This window comes from Macaca nemestrina, chromosome 17 (genome assembly GCF_043159975.1).
Source record: "Macaca nemestrina isolate mMacNem1 chromosome 17, mMacNem.hap1, whole genome shotgun sequence".
Taxonomy (NCBI): domain Eukaryota; kingdom Metazoa; phylum Chordata; class Mammalia; order Primates; family Cercopithecidae; genus Macaca; species Macaca nemestrina.
Window position 1 is genome coordinate 52453238 of NC_092141.1, and position 18334 is coordinate 52471571.

The 18334-nt window shown below is 46.9% G+C and overlaps 2 protein-coding genes across 2 annotated transcripts in view; one reads left to right on the forward strand and one right to left on the reverse strand.

Annotated features, from left to right (window-relative positions):
- Positions 1-18334, forward strand: part of C17H17orf67 (chromosome 17 C17orf67 homolog) — a 122905-nt gene that overhangs the window by 91606 nt on the left and 12965 nt on the right. The window lies entirely within an intron of this gene.
- Positions 609-6048, reverse strand: LOC105476784 (microtubule-associated proteins 1A/1B light chain 3C). The gene is made up of 2 exons (XM_071082035.1): positions 5964-6048; positions 609-1057 (listed from the first exon to the last, which is right to left on the reverse strand). Exons 1-2 carry the CDS (start codon positions 6046-6048, stop codon positions 609-611), a joined length of 534 nt encoding a protein of 177 aa, XP_070938136.1.

Genomic DNA, 18334 nt, shown 5'->3' on the forward strand with positions numbered 1-18334 from the left:
TAAAATATTGTCTCCAGCTCATCACACAACACCATCACACAAGCCAACCATTTCTTATTTAGAATATGGTTATATAGCTGGATGTGGTGGCTCATGCCTGTAATCCCAGCACTTTGGGAGTCCAAGGAGGGTGGATCATGAGGTCAGGAGTTTGAGACCAGCCTGGCCAACATGGTAAAACCCCATCTCTACTAAAAATACAAAAATTAGCCGAGTGTGGTGGCACATGCTTGTAATACCAGCCACCCAGTGAGTGGAGGCAGAAGAATCACTTGAACCCGGGAGGCGGAGGTTGCAGTGAGCCAAGATCGTGCCACTGCACTCCAGCCTGGGCAATAAAGCAAGACCCTGTCTCAAAAAAAAAAAAAAAAAAAAGGTGATAATTACATAACTTTCAAGAGCAGCCCACATTTTTCTTAGAAGAACACAAGAGCATGGAGCACAAAGAGTAAACTAGGAAGAGCCACCACTCTGCTGACGCTGGTTGGAGCTGATCACCCCAGGCATCCCTGCTTCTCAGACTCCTCCAGCGTACACACAGGAGAAAACCAATCCCTTCTGCCAGCGTCTGACGCGTCTGTCAGAGCACACATCCTTCCCGACACGGGCTAGAGAGGACTGCAGGGTCTGTCCTCAAGGCTGCTCCCATCCCTGGGGGCTGCTGACTCCAGGCAGCCAAATGTCTCCTGGGAGGCGTACGTCATGTACACGAAGCCATCCTCATCCTTGTAGTCTCTGTAGATCTCTGCCATGGTTACGCTCGTGCTGACCAGGCTCTTGTTGTTCACCAGCAAGTAAAAGGGTTCCGTGGCTCTCAGGACCATGCGGCTCCTGATGATGCTGAGGAACTGGGTCATGGTCAGCTCCTGCGGGACCAGGAACTTGGTTTTGTCCAGCAGGGGCAGGAACGTCTCCCTGGGGTAGCGCTCCACTACCACCGGGATCTTGTTGGGGAACTTTGCCCGGATTCCAGCAACTTCCTCTTGTCTGATTGCTGTGAATGTTTCAAGCACAAGGGAAGAAGCAAAGATCAAGAGAAGGCCAGATCCTCTCCTCTCTTTCGAGTAACCCAGAAAACTACCCCAATAAATTTACCCAAGCTCTTCTTCTGCTTGAAAGGTCTGACGCCTGGGATTCTCTGTGGAGGCGGCATTTCACTCAACAGCTGTGTCTGTTTTAAAAAAGAAAAAAAATGTCCCGCAACCAGGAACCTAACTCATTCCTCCAGCTGCTTCCAAACTGCCTGCAGGAGCTTGAAGCCCCACTTCTGTCTTTACATAATGTTTGATATGGTTTGGCTGTGTCCCCACCCAAATCTCATTTTGATTTGTAATAATCCCCACATGTCGAGGATGGGGCCAGGTGGAGATAATTGAATCATGGAGGCACTTTCCTCATACTGTTCTCGTGATAGTGAGTAAGTCTCATGAGATCTGATGGTTTTATAAAGGGGAGTTCCGTCGCACATGCTCTTTTTTTGCCCACCCCCATGTAAGACATCTCTTTGCTCTTCCTTCATCCTCAGCCATGATTGTGAGGCCTCCCCAGCCATGCGGAACTGAATCCATTAAACCTCTTTCCTTTATAAATTACCAGTCTCGGGTATGTCTTTATTAGCAGTGTGAGAGTGGACTAACCCGGTGTTCTTACTTGTGTCTTCTGTGTGTTACCACATATCTTTCTTTTAAGGACGTCAGTCATTGGTTTATGACCCACCACAATGTCCTTATCTTTTCATTACATGTGCAAAAATCCTAGTTTTAAATAAGGTAACATTCTGAGGCTCTGGGTGAACATGAGTTTTGTGGGGTGGGGCACTATTGAACCTGGTATGCTTTTTTTCCTTCCTCCTTTCCTTCCCTCCCTTTCCCTCCCTCCCTCCATCTGTTCCTCTCTCCCTCCTCCTCCTTTTCTAGTGCCCAGTGTTCTTGGAGGGATCATTATCTCTGCCCTGTGCCTCGTGTAGCACTATGTATAATTAGGGTGCAGTTCAAAAAAACCTTCGGAAGGTAGACCAAGTTGCTGCTTATAGATGACTGCTCATCACTCAGTGCTAATATCTGGATCAGATGTTTTAGCAGATGATGATTAAGAAGAAGGAGGAGAAAGAAGAGAATAAGGAAAAGAGGGTGGAAAGAAGAGGAAAAACACAGTTTGTCAACTGAAATAATTTTTGTGTCTTGTCTGCATGACTAGAAAGAGGTGAAGTTGAGATGAAAGTTTTTCCTCTTAATGAATAAAGATGAATCAAGCAATGATCCTGCTTTCCTCTCTTTGAGGTTTTTCTCAAAAATACATTTGGCATCAAAGACACTGTCAATTCCTGCTAACATGGTTAAGGCATTCCTGCTTGAAAGCAGGGAGCTGGATGAGATGACCTTTGAGAAGGTATTTGAAGATTTGCAAATGGAAGACAGAGAAAAACCAGTGCATCCTGGTGGTTAAGATAACTGACTTTTGCATCAGACAAATACTGGCCAGATTTGGGCTGGCCAGTAACATAGCCATCAGCCACATGTGGCTAGTCTGAAATGAGGTGTGCTCAAAGTGAAAAATACCCATGAGATTTCAAATACCTAGTATTAAAACAAAGAAGGTAAAACATCACATTAATGATGTCTGCATTGATTACATGTTGAAATGATAATATTTTGGATATATTGGGTTATATTATATATACTATTAAAAATCAATTTCACTTGCTTTTTTGTAACCTTAAAAATGTGGCTACTGGAAAATATTAAATGCCGTATATAGCTTGCATTACCAATCCCTTGGACTGTGCTGTTCAGAGTTCAAGTCAACATGGTGTAAAGCTGATCTGCAGGGTTTGGCGTTGGCAAGTTGTGTTCTCTTGGGCAAGACACTTTGTCTTTCTGGGCTTCATTTTCCTCCCCTGTGAAATGGGTGTGATGTGATATGATACCTGATCTGCCTCCCACGGGGAGTCACTATGAACATCAAAGGAGAGATTGTATACAGAGAGGCTTCATAACTATAACATAATGTGCAGCACATTAAAAAAAATCAACATCAGCTGCAGCAGCAACAGCAATATCTGGATCACCACCACAACCATCACCATCATCAACATCAGCATCCTTGCCTCCTCTTGCAGCCAAGGGAATTAGGCCACCAGGGCAGGAGCATAATACCAGACTCAGGGTAGAGCACAGCCTGCAAGAATTTCTGCTTTCAGCTCTTCCCAAACCCTGTGGTCGGGTTATAAGTGACTTACACTCTGCCAGCTGCCAACAGTGCTTTTGTCTGCTTGGAGAGGGTTGGGTGGGGGGCAGGTCTCTGAGAAGAACGTGCATTCTACCTAGTACTCTTCAGTCAATACAGCATTTATGCATGCTTTTGGATTAGAATAAGACATCCAGCTTCCTTCCCCCACCAAAGGAATTCTGTTGCATCAGACCACCAAAGCATTTCCCCTCTCTTTTTTTGGCCACCAAATATTTTTATGATTTTCCACATAAACAGCTAGGGAAAATGCTAGCAGCCACTCAGGCGGCAGTGGCGGGCACACTGTATCTCCCATGGGAGTAAGGGATTAAACAACAACAACAACAACAACAAAACAACAAAACCAAAGTCTAGGAGTTGCGGGTGGCAAAGGAGTGGGAATGAGTCTGAGATACAAGGATTTCTATGAATCTTCTTGGGAATTCTGGGATCCTAAGCTAGAATTCACTGTGCGGCTTTGGGCAGTGAGTGCTCACTTTTGAGAGATTCAAACATTTGCAGATGAAATTAGCCATCGGTGAGGTTAGGAGGTGGGTGTGGAGCAGTCCTACCCATCTGAGGGCTAACCCTGGGTCCACCAGACCTGGCTCTTTCTGGCCTCCTCTCTTCCCAGTTGGACTTTCTGCCTCCTCCTCGTCCCTTTACTATGTGTGACTCACAATAAAGTTGGGGACCAGCCTCCTGAGCAATACTGTGTGATAGCCAAGAGCGTGTGGTATCTATTGATTATTTGGTCTTCCCTTTTTCTCTTTCTTATTTCCATCCCTGGCTAGCTTTCCCAGAGACATTGCGGGGCCTCTTGTTGCCAGCCAGCTGCTCTGTGCTGAGAGATTTAAAATCCTGCAATTGATTCTGACTGTGTCCAGAACAATAGGCGTCTGAATCTGATTTATTAATCTTCTGGGGAGTGAGAGAGGCAGCCTTCGGGTCCAGGCTGTTTACTGTGATGACAATGGGCAGGGCTTGGACTTGTATTTCAGCTGGGTTTATTATGACCCAAGGCTTGGGAGTGGGGGATGGAGGGTATGCAGTGGGGATCTGCCAGCACAGAATTAGGGGAGACATGCTGCAGGAGTGCTAGGAGGGATGGGAGGCTGATTTAGGGAAGATCCCCAAATGGGTGACTGCAAGCGATGTAACTAGATGGTGCACATGGTTCCTGGTTCCTGGTGATGCTCAGCATAGTTTATTTCACTATCTCTCTTTTGTGGTTGAATCTCTAAGGCCTCTGAAAGACATAAAGTGGACATACATGGTTAAGGCATTCCTGCTTAAAAGCAGGGAGCTGGATGAGATGACCTTTGAGAAGGTATTTGAAGATTTGCAAATGGAAGACAGAGAAAAACCAGTGCATCCTGGTGGTTAAGAGAACTGGCTTTTGCATCAGGCTACCTGGGTCCAATTCCTAGCTCTGCTACCTGTTGGCTGTGAAACATGGGGCAAGTTACTTAATCCTCCTGAGCCCCCAATTCTCCATATCTAAAATGGAGATAGCAAAAGAACCTATTCCACAGGTAGCTAGGGCCCCAGGGGGAAGACACAGGAGCATATAGATGGAGGTCATAAGGACGTTGATAGTACTTCAACTCAAAAAAGAATATTCTGTTAAATTGTAGAAAAAATGAATAGGAAGAAGGGAGGGAGGAAGGAAAAAGGTAAGGAAGGAGGTCAAGAAGGAGGGAGGGAGGGGCTGACATACATGTTTATGGGTAAGGGTAAGCCTGCAAAGGACAATGACATGCCAAATGAAAGTAGGAGATGACCGCAACTCCAGCCTTGGTTAACTTCAGCCTATGTTGGGGCATTGAGAGAACAAAGCCCAGGAAAGCCTCCCTAGGCTGCTGTCCATTGACAACAAGAGAAGTCTTATGGCTACCTCTCCCATCTCCTCTCCCCAAGGTGGTTGGATCCCACCTCAGGGAAGGTTGTGAAATAGTGAGGAAATGATGGACTGACATTCCTGAAGCATGTCCAGGGCAACTGTTCAGGCTGTGTCTTCAATATGAGCTTCCAGATCAGATCCCTTAGGAAGCTGAGCCTGGCACTGTCTAAGAGTAAGCACCTTGCCCAACCAGGAGCAGCCTGTGCCCCCAGAATGGCATCTTCCTCCCATTACGGCCTCTTGGATGGCCTTTGCCCCCACTCTTGATTGGAAAATGACTGAGTGTCCTCTATAAATAGTTCTTTCTCTGGCTTGGAGTCATCCTTCTTTTCCTCTTCCTCCTCCCTCATCCTGCCAAGCTACCTGGTTGATGCTGAGTCTATGCCAATCATCCCCTTCTCTCTACTTGACCATCACTGGCCTAGTGATGGCCTCCTTGTCTTTCTCCTGCACCCAGAGGCCCTCCCAGCATGGCATGTGCAACTCAGGGAGCCCCAACCACTCTGCCAACCTTGACTTCTTCAGTCCTGATCTCCCCACCAAATGACCCTGTTATAGCCTTAGGTTCCTTGTTTGTAAAACGGGGCCTCCATGTGTATTCAGCGTGATAATGGACATGAAGTGCCTAGCACAGAAATTGCAAGCTATGATTATATTGTTGTTCTTATTGTCAGATAGCGGGTGATGAGGCCAAGCCCTCCGTGCAGCCTTGAGGATAAGACTCCAGCCTGGAAAGAGGCACCCCAAACTGAGAGTAAGACAGGGCAGCAGATGAGAGGGACTGAAAAGGAGTGGAGGGGGGCAAAGTGAATGAAGTTCATGCTAAAGATACTTGGCGGTAGTGAGGCCACAGGCCTGTGGCTGGGCGCCAGGCAAACCACGAGCCTCATTTCCATATGCAGGTCAGCCTGCGGCATGTTTATAGCTGCTTCTCACACAGCTTTACCAGGAAGGTCCGGCCCCCAAGGGCGGTGGGAGGTAGCAGGCGCTGGCTGTGGGAGGTGGGCTGCATGCCTTTGGCTGGCAGGGCACAGTTCCCATCAGAGTCAATTAGCAGGCACACAGCCCCCGATGTGAGGTCAGGAAGCAGGCCCCAGGCACCTCAGGGATGTGTGAAGTGATGGAGGTGAGATCTATATGTGGGGCTGTCCACACATGGCTGTGTGGTTATAAATACACACAGACCGCTCGTGGAGCACTGTGGGTGCCCACACAGCTCTGCACGGAGCTATGTATGAGATGTAAACATACACAGACACGGGCCTGTGGTGCAGGGGGATTGGAAGGCTGGGGCTTGGCCATAGCAGCACCTCCTCGGGTGATCTTAGGCAAGGGTTTTGTGCCTCCTGCTGCTGCGCCAGCTGCCAGGGGCCTGGGGCTCGGAGCTCCCACACTTCCTTCTGGGGTTGTTCAATGAGAAGGCGTGTGGAGGAAGTACCGAGCCAAGTCTAGTTCTCAAAGTGCTTCTTTATAAATAGCTTTCTAGGCCTTGGAGGTATCCTTCTCTTCTGCTTCTCCCTCATTCCTCCAAAGCTACCTGGTTGAGTCTAATTCTATCCCAGTCATCCCCCTTCTCTCCACTTTTGCCATCATTACTTCAGTCCTGGACTTAATTTTCTTTTGCTTGCAGTCAGTGGTAAAGGCTTAACCGCTGATTCTCTGGGGGACTAAAAAGAGCCCTACATTGTAGCCTTTGTCAATTCCTGTAGTGTAAATATCCCCATCATGGCCAAGGTCAAGCTACCCATGTGAAGTAGCAGAATACAGAGTTGGGAAGAGAAACAGTAGCATGTCATGGCATCTCCATTATGTGGATGCACTAGAGGTAAATAATCTCACAGGCAAACGTAATAGTAAAATATCAGAAATAATGAGGAAGTGATGAGTTTTTGAGTATTTATTATCTTTATTTTGTGTGTGTGATTTCTGGTTTTGAGACAGAGTGGTACTCTGTTGTCCAGGCTAGAGTGCAGTGGCGTGATCACAGCTCACTGCAACCTCCATCTCCTGGGCTTAAGCCACCCTTCCACCTCAGCCTCCCAAGCAGCTTGGACTACAGGTGCGCCAACACTCCTGAATAATTTTTGTAATTTTAGTAGAGACGAGGTTTTGCTATGTTGCCCAGGCTGGTATTGAACTCCTGGGCTCAGGCAATCTGCCTACCTCGGCCTCCCAAAATTTGGGATTATGGCTTGAGCCACTGGGCCTGGCCAATTTTCTTTTAAATGTAATTTATTTAATTGTAATTTTATGTAGTATAATTTTAAAATAATGATGTGTTCAACAGTGGGCATATAAAAACTGTTGACTATTGACTTTTCCAGTTTCAACCCGGACCCCAGGTCTCACTCTCACAACAGACCTCGATTTCCCAAATAGACTGTATCTTTATGTGTTTCTGAGACTTTGCTAAGGACCTTACACTGCAGAGACCCCCCTTTACTCTTGTTACTAACCCGTAACTCCATCTTCACCGGGGGTATGCCAATTCATCCTTTAAGACAGGGGTCTGCAAATCACCACCCGTGGGTCACATCTGTCCCACTACCTGGTTTCCTGTGGCCCATGAGCCAAGAAAGTTTTTGCATTTTCATTTTTAAGCATCGGGTTGGTGAAAAACGTATTTTTTAATGGCCGAAAAATACCAGAAGAAGAATGATGTTTCCTGACTCATGAAAGTTATACAGAATTTAAATTTCTGTGTCCACAAATAACGTCATTTTGGTGCACAGTCGCACCCATTCATTTATCTATTGTCTGTGGCTGACCTTGTGTTACAGTGGCAGAGTTGAGTAGTTGCAGCAGAGACCGTATGGCCTGCAAAGCTTCAGATATTTACCATATGGTCCTTTACGGAAAACACTCAAGATTCAGTTCAGAGGTTGCTTCTACCTTGAGGCCTTACCTGGCTTCTCTGGCAGTTAGCCATTTCCTCCTCTGCACCTGTGTCACCTTCTTCCATTACAGCGATCACCACCAGTTGATCACACATCACAGTTGTTTGTTCACACATCTATCAGCCCAAAGCATGGTTGTTGGAGAGTCTTAGCCAACTTGATATTGCTTGAGTCTAGTGTCGTGCTTAGGAACATAATAGGTGCTCAACCAATATCAGCTGCATGAATGAAAAAAACAAGTGGTGTCTTTTTTTTTTTTTCATCCTTTTCACCAGCAATAGAATGAGATGCCATCTTTCATATTCCATTCTGTAATTTTACAGAGTTGGAAGACATGTTAAACATGAAACAGCTCAGATGAATGTTGTCAAACATCATGAGATGGCTGCTTTGGCATTCTTGCTGGATCCCCATCTGCCTCCACTGAAGTTGTGGGAAGTGTAAAAGAAAAAGAGAATAAATGTGTGGTACCAACTTCACTTATTATTAACCCCCTATTTGAGCCCAGGGTTTGCCCCACATGGGTGAAGCTCTATCCTGATTCCATGTCTTTGTTCCTGTGGGCTCTCCTCATTGAATTTTCTCCCTGCTTTTTCTCTGTTTTGCTATACTTCCTTCAGAATCTAGCTCAAAAGCCTTTTCTTCCAGGAAGCCCTCCTGGTTTTTCTCTACCCAACTTTGAGTGCTTTCTTTGGGTCAAATATCTATGAAACTTAAAAGAGATATAAGACCAAAACTATGCATTTCTTTCCTGTAGGACCTTGTAGAGAGGTGACAGGGCCCTGTCCCATAGGACCTTGTAGACAGGTGATAGGGCCCATCCCATAGGACTTTGTAGACAGGCGACAGGGCCCATCTCATAGGACCTTGTAGAGAGGTGACAGGGCCCATCCCATAAGATCTTGTAGAGAAGTGATAGGAACCCATCCCACAGGACCTTGGAGACAGGCTACAGGGCCCCTTCATGTAGGACCTTGTAGAGAGATGGCTGGGTCCAGTCTCATAGGACCTTGTAAAGAGGTGACTGGGCCCCTTCCTGTAGGACCTTATAAAGAGGTGATAGGAACCCATCCCATAGGACCTTGGAGACAGGTAACAAGGACCTGTCCTATAGGACCTTGTAGAGAGGTGATAGGGACCTGTCCGGTAGGATCTCGTAGAGATGTAACTGGGTCCTGTTCTATAAGACCTTGTAGGGAGGTGATAGGGACCTGTCTGGTAGGACCTCGTAGAGATGTGACTGGGTCCTGTTCTATAGGACCTTGTAGAGAAGTGACTGGGCCCATCCCATAGGACCTTGTAGAGAGGTGACTGGGCTCTGTCTCATAGGATCTTGTAGAGAAGTGACTGGACCCATCCTGTAGGATCTTGGAGAGAGTTGCCTTGGTTTTGGTTTATGGATCCAGGAAACTTGCATCCCATGGTGAGGACTTTGGATTTTATTCTGAGAGAGACTTTGCACTGAAGATTAATATGCTCTGAGATGTTTAGCAGCACCAGTCTTCAAAGAAGAGATCTTGTGGAGGAGGAGACCAGAATAAAAGGAGAACAATTAGGGGACAGTTGTGAAAATCCCAGCAAGAGATGTGGTGGCTTGGACAGAGTGCCCAGCAGTCTTGGAAGTGGCTGGAAAGGTCCAGCTTCTGAAGCTATTTTGTAGGGAGACCCAGCTGGTGTTTCTGATTGTGTAACAATCATGGCAAGACAAGGCAAAATGGTATTAAAGGACTACCAGCATGTGGTAGATGCTGAGTGAAGAGGCAATTAGAGCTGACCAAAGGATTAGAGAAGGCTTCTCAAAGGAGGTCACTTCTCAGCAGAGTCCTGGAGGCTGAGTGAAGTGTCAAAAGATGGGGAAGTGGGGAGAGTATCTGGTATTGGAAGAATAGTGTGAGCCAAGTCATGGAAATAAAAATGTATTAGATGTCCATGGGGAGTAGAGAGTGGCCCATCACAGTTGGTGGTAGGTGAATGGAGGAATGCAGTAGGAGGTGTGCTTGGATCACAAAGGATCTTGTGGGCAAGTAGAGAGATGTAGACTCTCTCCCCATGGGCAGTCAGGAGGCACTGATGGTCTTGGATGATGAATGACCCTATCTCTGATGTTGGCATAGGAGGTTGTATTAGTCCGTTCTCATGCTGCTAATAAAGATACACCTGAGACTGGGTAATTTATAAAGGAAAGAGGTTTAATTGACTCACAGTTCCACATGGCTGGGGAGGCCTCACAATCACGGTGGAGGGCGAAGGAAGAGTAAAGTCACGTCTTACATGGCAGCAGGCAAAGAGAACGTGTGCAGGAGAACTCCCCTTTATAAAACCATCAGATCTTGTGAGGCTTATTCACTATCAGGAGAACAGCATGGGAAAGACCTGCCCCCATGATTCAATTACCTCCCACTGAGTCCCTCGCACAACACATGGGAATTATGGGAGCTAAAATTCAAGATGAGATTTTGGTGGGGACACAGCCAAACCATATCAGAGGTCATCTTCAAGGCCATGAAGGCTGCAGACAGAGATACAAGGTAGGAGGCCACTGTAATGGCCCATGAGTGAGAGGATGAGGGACAGGCCATGTGGTTGGAGAGGAAGAACTGGAGTCTGATGAATTTTCCAAAGCAGAATTTGAAGCATAACTGATTGGTTCTTGTAAACCAGAAAGGTGGGGTAGACTAGAGGTGGAATCACAGCTCCTGGACTCTGTGTCTAGGTAGATGGTGATGTATTGGCTAATGGAGGTCAGGCAGGTTTCAGGGTGAGGGATGGGAAGTCTAGTTTAGCATCTGATGAGTATAAACATGTGGTGCATATAAACATGTTAAATAAATGAAAGAATGAATCAAGGTCAGACTCTGAGTTTTGCAGTGAAAGAGTAAGATATCCCATGGGAGTCCTGACTGGCCTGACCCAATCTCTCAATGACTTGGATTAAACTGGACAATTTATAGCCAGGCATGCTGGCACACACCAGCCACTTGGGAGGATGAAATGGGAGGATCGCTTGAGCCCAGGAGTTTGAGGCTGCAGCGAGCTATGCACTCCAGCCTAGGCAACAGAATGGGATTCTGTTTCTTAAGTAGATCAACAAACAAACTGGACAATTTACAGCAACGGCTGCAAGGATGCTCATCTCTGCCCAGCAGTTTGGGTGCAGGGAAGAATCCAGAGGTTGTGTGGGAGGGTATTTGGTTTTTGGTGATTTTAAAAAATAAATCTTTAATCAAAGTATAAGTGCAGGAAACTGCACAAATCCTAAATATACAACCTGGGGATTTTTTAGAAAGTTATCACACCTTTGTAACTAGCACCCAGATCAAGAACAGAACATTACTAGCTCCCTGGAACCTAGCTCTTTAATATACATGGTGGCTTCCTCTGCATGGCCCAGGTGCTCTGCTAATCATTTCGCCCTTAGCCAGCCTGGACTGGGGAAAGTCTAAACTTCTGTCCCTGGAATCTGGGGAGGGTCAAATTCGTAAATAAGAGTAGGCAGCTCTCCTCTGAACTGTGCCTACCCTCCTCTATCCCCTGCCCTCTTCCACAACACCTGGGACTGCAGTCCATCAATGAGACTGCTAGTGACTGGGGATTCTGGCCCCAGCCATGGAATTGACTGACAAGCTGTGAATGTCAGGCCATTTCTCTGCATTCCTGGACCCTGACGTGAGTGGGGTAAGACACAGCCCTGGGACGGTCTCTTTTAACTTCTATGATGTTTAAAGCAGAGTCATTATAAACTTCGTTTTGATAAAAATAATAATTGCAGCTACTTTTTGAGCATTCACACAAAGCCAGGAGCCTTGGGCACCTGTCTCCTTTAACCCTGTCATCCCTCTCTGAGGTTGCTGCTTGCATGTTTTCAGCGGGGGCATACATTTTCTCACACTAAAATGATATATGCAGTGAAATTATAGTTCAAGGACAATTCTCTATAATGGATTTTCTCTTCCTCATGCGGCTCTTTTATTCCTGGAAGATGGGGTTGGACAGAAAACCATAAATTTAGTTCAGTCAGGTAACCTAAGCCCAAGCCAGTAACTAACAGTCTCTTTGGGAACTAACCTTCTGCCTGGAAGATTTAGGCACCTGCTCTATCCTTTAGGGTGACCCCCGCTACCACCACTTCTTTGTTCCTCTCTAACATGGCCCTGGGTGAAGAGCCTGCAGGGAAGGTGGAGGGCCTGGCAAACCACAGGATCACTTGGCGGTGATGTCTTTGCAAGGGGAGTGGATGTGCTTATCACACAGATGGGCTCCAGGTTAAACTGAATGGAAGTGATTCCAGAGCAGTGCACCTACCTTCACGTCCTTATAAAATGCATATTTTTTCTGGAACCAATAGCACAGAGGTGACATCCAGGAGAAAGCAGCACTGAAGCAGAGGTAATGGGATTCCTGGGAGAAGGTTGGAGCAGGGCCTCTGGGCAAGAGAGGCCAGTGACCAAAGGTAAAGTGAGTATCAAGTGACATGACATCAGACTCTGGATATGCTTCCAACACATAGTATAGGGGATAACTCATGACTGACAAGTTGCCTTTCCCCTAAGCCAGGGCTGTTTGTCATCAGTGTCTGTCTGCACAGATCTGAACTTCAGCCAGGTGGGAGCTGATGCCCTCCCATTAAATTTATCATTGCTAATTAGCATCCTACCACTCAGAACTCTTACAAAACATAGGCTGTTCTTTCCAGAAACTGAGGCTGGGATGTTAAAAGAGACAAAGACCCATTAATGCCACCACAGTCTAAACCTGGCCTCACTATTATCCCCAGTTGTGGGGAAAAAAGCCACGTCCACCTTTCTATCTTCCCCACCAGGTATAAAACCGGGAGGGTGACATGCATGATGCCCTGAGAACTTGGACCTGAGGTTTTCTTGGTACTGCTACATCTGTAAAAGGAAGGGGACAGACTCTCTAAGGTATCAGGTAGATTTTCTGCCACTGGTCATGGTGAGAGCAGTCTATGATGGTATATTGGTGGGTGCATGACTGTGTCAGACTGGCAGCCCTGACTTTGGGGAATCCAGCTATGCCTTTTGCAGCTGGAGGGCTGCATTGGCTTCTAGGAAGCCATCGCATGCCACGGCTCCATGCTCTGCTGGAGCCACTGCCAATGGAGGGCGACAGAGCCTTAGGCTGGGTTTGCTCCTGGCTCCTGTGTAGGCAGAACACAGAGCACTTAGGACTGTGCATGAAACAACCTCAGTGCGTGGCTGGAGTCTGGCCATGGAATGCCAAGACACACAGGAACCACTGTTCCAGCCCAGGTCTCCAGGGACCAGGGCTTCAGGGAATGCATACCTGGACATTACCTCCTCCCCAACAGCCGAACCACACTGTGCACAGGCTGGGGTTGTGGAGGATAGTACTGGGAACTGGGATGGAACTGGCCCATGGATGTGGAGTGTGGCTCTAAAACTGTTCGGAGGCAGAGCGAGAGTCAAGAACCCCAGACAGTGGAACAATGCATCATTGCAAAGGGGCTGAGCAGACAGACAACAATGAGATTATCTGGCAGGATGAGTCACAGGTTTGAAAGAATGGGGAGGAGTCAAAGACGGGAGCATTCTTTGAGGTGTTGAAATGAGACATGTAGAGGTGTATGATGGAATATTTTATAAGGAGTTAACAAGTTTAGACTATCCATCTATCTGTCCATCCATCTGTCCATCCGTCCATTTGTCCATTCATCTATCTGTCCATCCATCTGTCCATCCATCCATCCATCCATCCATCCATCCATCCATCCATCCATCCATCCTCCCACCAATCCAGCCATCCATGAATCATTCATTCAACAGCAGTTGCTATGTGCATGGAAATGTGTTGAGAACAGTGGAAGATGAAATAAAATAAGCTCAGTTGCTCTGATGGTTTCCGTCTCCCAAATAGAGCCTCTCTGAAGCTCAAGGAATAGCCCATAATGGCACCACATCTTGCACGAACATCTTACAACATACTGCCTCTTGTACCCATCTTAATAACAATTGCTGTATTTTTGAATACCTACCGTAATGCTGCACTAGGTGTTGTGCATACGTTATCTCATTTAACATTCATAGAAGGCCTATGAAGGAAACAAGATCCGGAACGTTTAAGAAGTTTGGTGAATTAACTTGCCCTGTTATTGAGAGATGGAGTTGGAATATGAGTGAGATCCGACTCTGAAGTAAATGCTCAATCCACCCTGTCCCACTGCCTCCCTACTCACAGGCTCCTGGCGGTGGCTTTTAAACTCGTAGGGGCATGGAGTGGTGTCCACAAAGCAGGTCTTCTTGTTTCCAACACTGAGATCCTAGAGTGAGAGCTGTGAGGTGGAGCAGACCCACCCTTTCATCGACAGAAGGAGCTGTGCTTTTATCTGGTTCCTTAACTGGCTTTTTGGGTAAGTGACTTATTATTTAATGTTTGCTTATCTGTAGTACAGTAGTCTTCCCTTATTCACGGGTTCGTTTTCCATGGTTTCAGTTATCCTTGATCAACTGTGATCCAAAAATATTAAATGGAAAATTGCAGAAATAAACAGTTTGTAAGTTTTAAATTGTCTGCCATTCTGAGTAGTGTGATGAAATTTTGTGCTGTCCTGCTCAGTTCTACAAGGGCCCTGAATCATCTCCTTGTCCAGCTTATTTGTGCTGTAGACACTCCCTGTCCGTTATTCATTTAGAAGCTGTCTTGGTTATCAGACTGATAGGTCACAAGAAGGGTGAGTCCAGTACAATAAGATATTTTGAGAGAGAGATAGAAAGAGAGAGAGAAAGAGAGAGAGACAGAGATAGACACAAAGAGAGAGAGGACACATTCACATTATTTTTGTTATAGTATATTGGTATAATTGTCCTGTTAATTATTGTTGTTAATCTCTTACTGTGCCAAATTTATAAATTAAACATCACCACAATTATGTATGTATAGGAAAAAACAGTGTATAAAGGGTTCGGTACTATCCAAGGTTTCAGGTATCCACTGGGGGCATTGTAACATGTTCCCGGTGGATGGCTCTAAGTACCTGTTACGGGGTTGCTGTGAGGATTAAGTGGATTGACACATGTGAAACATGTAGATCTGTGCCACCTGTGCCTAATGTGTAGTAAGTGCTCAGTAAATGTGGGCCACTAGCACAGCCCAAGGTGTTTCCCCAGAGGTTCTTATGGCTAACACATGTGCATACCTAGTGGTGCAGCCCCTTCTGATTAGAAACGAGGAAACCCAGGGAAGCAGATCCCTCCCAGGGGTGTTCAGTGAACCCTGTGATCATATACCTTGGCAGTCTGTGTGTTGGGAGAAGTATTGTGGGACAAGGAAGTCAGATTTGCTGGATAGATGAAGGCACAGGGTGGCTGGATCCATGAGTGGAACCGGGTTACTGCCAGGAGCTGTCCCCTTCCTTCTAGCTCTCCTTGGAGGGCACCTGGAACCACAGTCAGCTTCCCTCACCAGGGAGCAAGTGTCTCCTTTATGGTTTATCTGCGGTCCCATTCCTCTCCCTCCTTGCTGGGTCTAGTCTTGCAGAGCAAGGGCAATGTCTCAGCATCTCTGATCCATGGGCATTGGCACCAAGCTGGTATCTGGTAAATCTGTCTTTGGGGACAAGAGGGAATTGCTCCAGCACTAAAGAAGTGACTGGGTGGTTACATGTGATGCCAATGTGAGGTTAAACCAATGGTAGCTAACTGGGGTGCATCCAATGTTTGGGATTCTCCTTCAACAGACAGAATGACAAAAGTGAGTTGGCACACCTAATGAAGGATCCACACACCTAATGGAGGATCCACATACCTAACGAAGGATCCACACACCTAACAAAGGGTCCACACACCTAATGAAGAATCCACACACCTAACAAAGGGTGCACATACCTAAGAGAGGATCTGCACACCTAACGAAAGATCCACACACCTAACGAAAGATCCACACACCTAACAAAGGGTCCACACACCTAACGGAGGATCCATACACCTAACAGATGATCCACACACCTAACCAAGGATCCACACACCTAATAAAGGGTCCACACACCTAACGGAGGATCCGCACACCTAACGAAGGACCCACACACCTAACAGAGGATCAACACACCTAACAGAGGATCCACACACCTAACAGAGGGTCCACACACCTATCGAAGGGTCCACACACCTAACGGAGGATGCACACACCTAACAAAGGATGCACACACCTAACGAAGGATGCACACACCTAACAGAGGATCCACACACCTAACGAAGGGTCCACACACCTAATGGAGGATCAGGATCAACACACCTAATGGAGGATCCACACACCTAAAAAAGGATCCACACACCTAACGGAGGATGCACACACCTAACGAAGGATGCACACACCTAACGGAGGATCCACACACCTAACGGAGGGTCCACACACCTAACGGAGGATGCACACACCTAATGGAGGATGCACACACCTAACGGAGGATACACACACCTATCGGAGGGCCCGCACACCTAACGGAGGATCCATACACCTAACGGAGGGTCCGCACACCTAACGGAGGATGCACACACCTAATGGAGGATACACACACCTAACGGAGGACCCACACACCTAACGGAGGATCCACACACCTAACGAAGGGTCAGGTGGGGCAAGAAGGACCTCAAGACTATTTGATTGGAATTGCTTGTGTCTGTCACTCTTTCATTGAATTCCAAGGTTCTTGGAATCATGGAGCATTGGCAATGTGTCTTTGTGTCCAGGCACCTTAACACAGGGCCAGGCACAAGATGGGCAAGTCCATGAATGGCTGTGGCCTGGAAAACTGCATGTGAGTCTGCAGTCCCCAAGCCAGTAGAGACCCCTTTGTTGTTCCTCAAGTGTTGTTTCTAATCCAACCAGACAGGCCTCTTCTTTCCAAGCCATCCCTGGCTACTTCATTATCCTTCCTGTCCCCTCTCCCTGAGTACCCCCTCAATCCCTAATAGAAACATAGGGAGACAGGGCTCTGCAGAAAAAGTTGCCTGCCCAGATTTGATCAAGACACAAGTGAGAGGCAATGATTTGTGAAGAAATCCCGGTGCTGTCTAATGGAATTTTCCCAAAATAAATTCATGTAAACAACTTCCCACAAAGAGGCAGTCAGCGGAGCTGGGTGTGTAAACAGCGTGAACAGTCGCAAGTACTATGGGCTCCAGGGGTGCTGTGTCGTCTGGAGTGGGGGCTGTGGGGAGACTCCCTTTAGCAAAACACCTTTGGCTCCAGTCCTTCTGACATCATAATGTCAGCCAATTCATTAACTTAAAAAAAAAAAGTCCTTATTTTACTATCATTCCCAAAACAGAGCAATACCACTTTATAGCTAAAATGTCTGCAGGATGGACTCTGTTTAAAATTTTTATTTCATTTCAAACCCAATAAGCCAGGAGACCATCTTCATGTCTAGAGAAGGTGGGACGGGGCAGGAATGGGGTGGGTGGAGAGGAAGGGTGGCTGGAGAAAAGGCGCTGGAGAAATAGAAAACAACGCCGCTTTGGGGCCTAGTGATGGACGTGAATAAACTCATACAGTTCCTAGAATTCAGACGCAAATCGGCTCTTCTTAAGACACTCAGAAGGACACTGAATTCTTGTGGCCCAGATGCTTCTGGCCACGTCCCAGTGGAGGACTGTTGAGAGCTGGACTGTGTTCAGCTGTGCAGACCAAACTTCCGAAGGGAAGTGTGTGCAGGGAATCTTCGTCGGACACACCTTTTCCCAGACGTTTCTCCCAACCGAGTCTGACTTGCCCAAACCCTAGCTGTTTTCAGGATCTGGGTTTGATGAGTTTTCCTTCCTCCCACTACCAGGGCCTGGAGAGAGAAGACCTGTATTCAAGTTTGGACTGGGCCACTGTGACGCTCCTATGAGACTTTTAGCAAATCATAACTTCTCTGAGCTTCAATATTCCCACCCATACAGTGGGAACCTGGAACGCAAGTCCGGCCCTGCGTACTTCATACAGTTATGAAGTTTAAGTCAGGAAATAGCTGCACAACTCAGGGACTCTATTTATTTTGGTGAATTGGATTCCGAATTTTGCTGCTGTCCTGTTTTGGGTCAGTTGGGTTTTGATGAGAACCTGACTGTCTCTGCAATAGCCAGAGCCAAGGAAAGGGAAGGAGTTGAGAGGAGGGTGCCTGGAGGCAGAGGGAGAAGCCAAGATCTCACTGGGAGAGAGGAGAAGGTGGAAGGGAAGGGGAGGCCCTTGCAATCTCTTAGGCTGATGTGTCCCCTGCAGCCTTCAGAAGGATATCAGGATTGCTCTCTGCCGACCTACTAACCAAGCTAGAAGCCTGCTGGTAATGATG

Bases quoted from the DNA above. Each gene is read 5' to 3' on its own strand.
- LOC105476784 (XM_071082035.1), bottom strand. From the start codon at position 6,048: ATGCCGCAGGCTGACCTGCATATGGAAATGAGGCTCGTGGTTTGCCTG. The intron at 1,058-5,963 runs GTATCTTTAGCA...GTTACTCGAAAG, and splicing joins TGTGGCCTCACTACCGCCAA to AGAGGAGAGGATCTGGCCTT.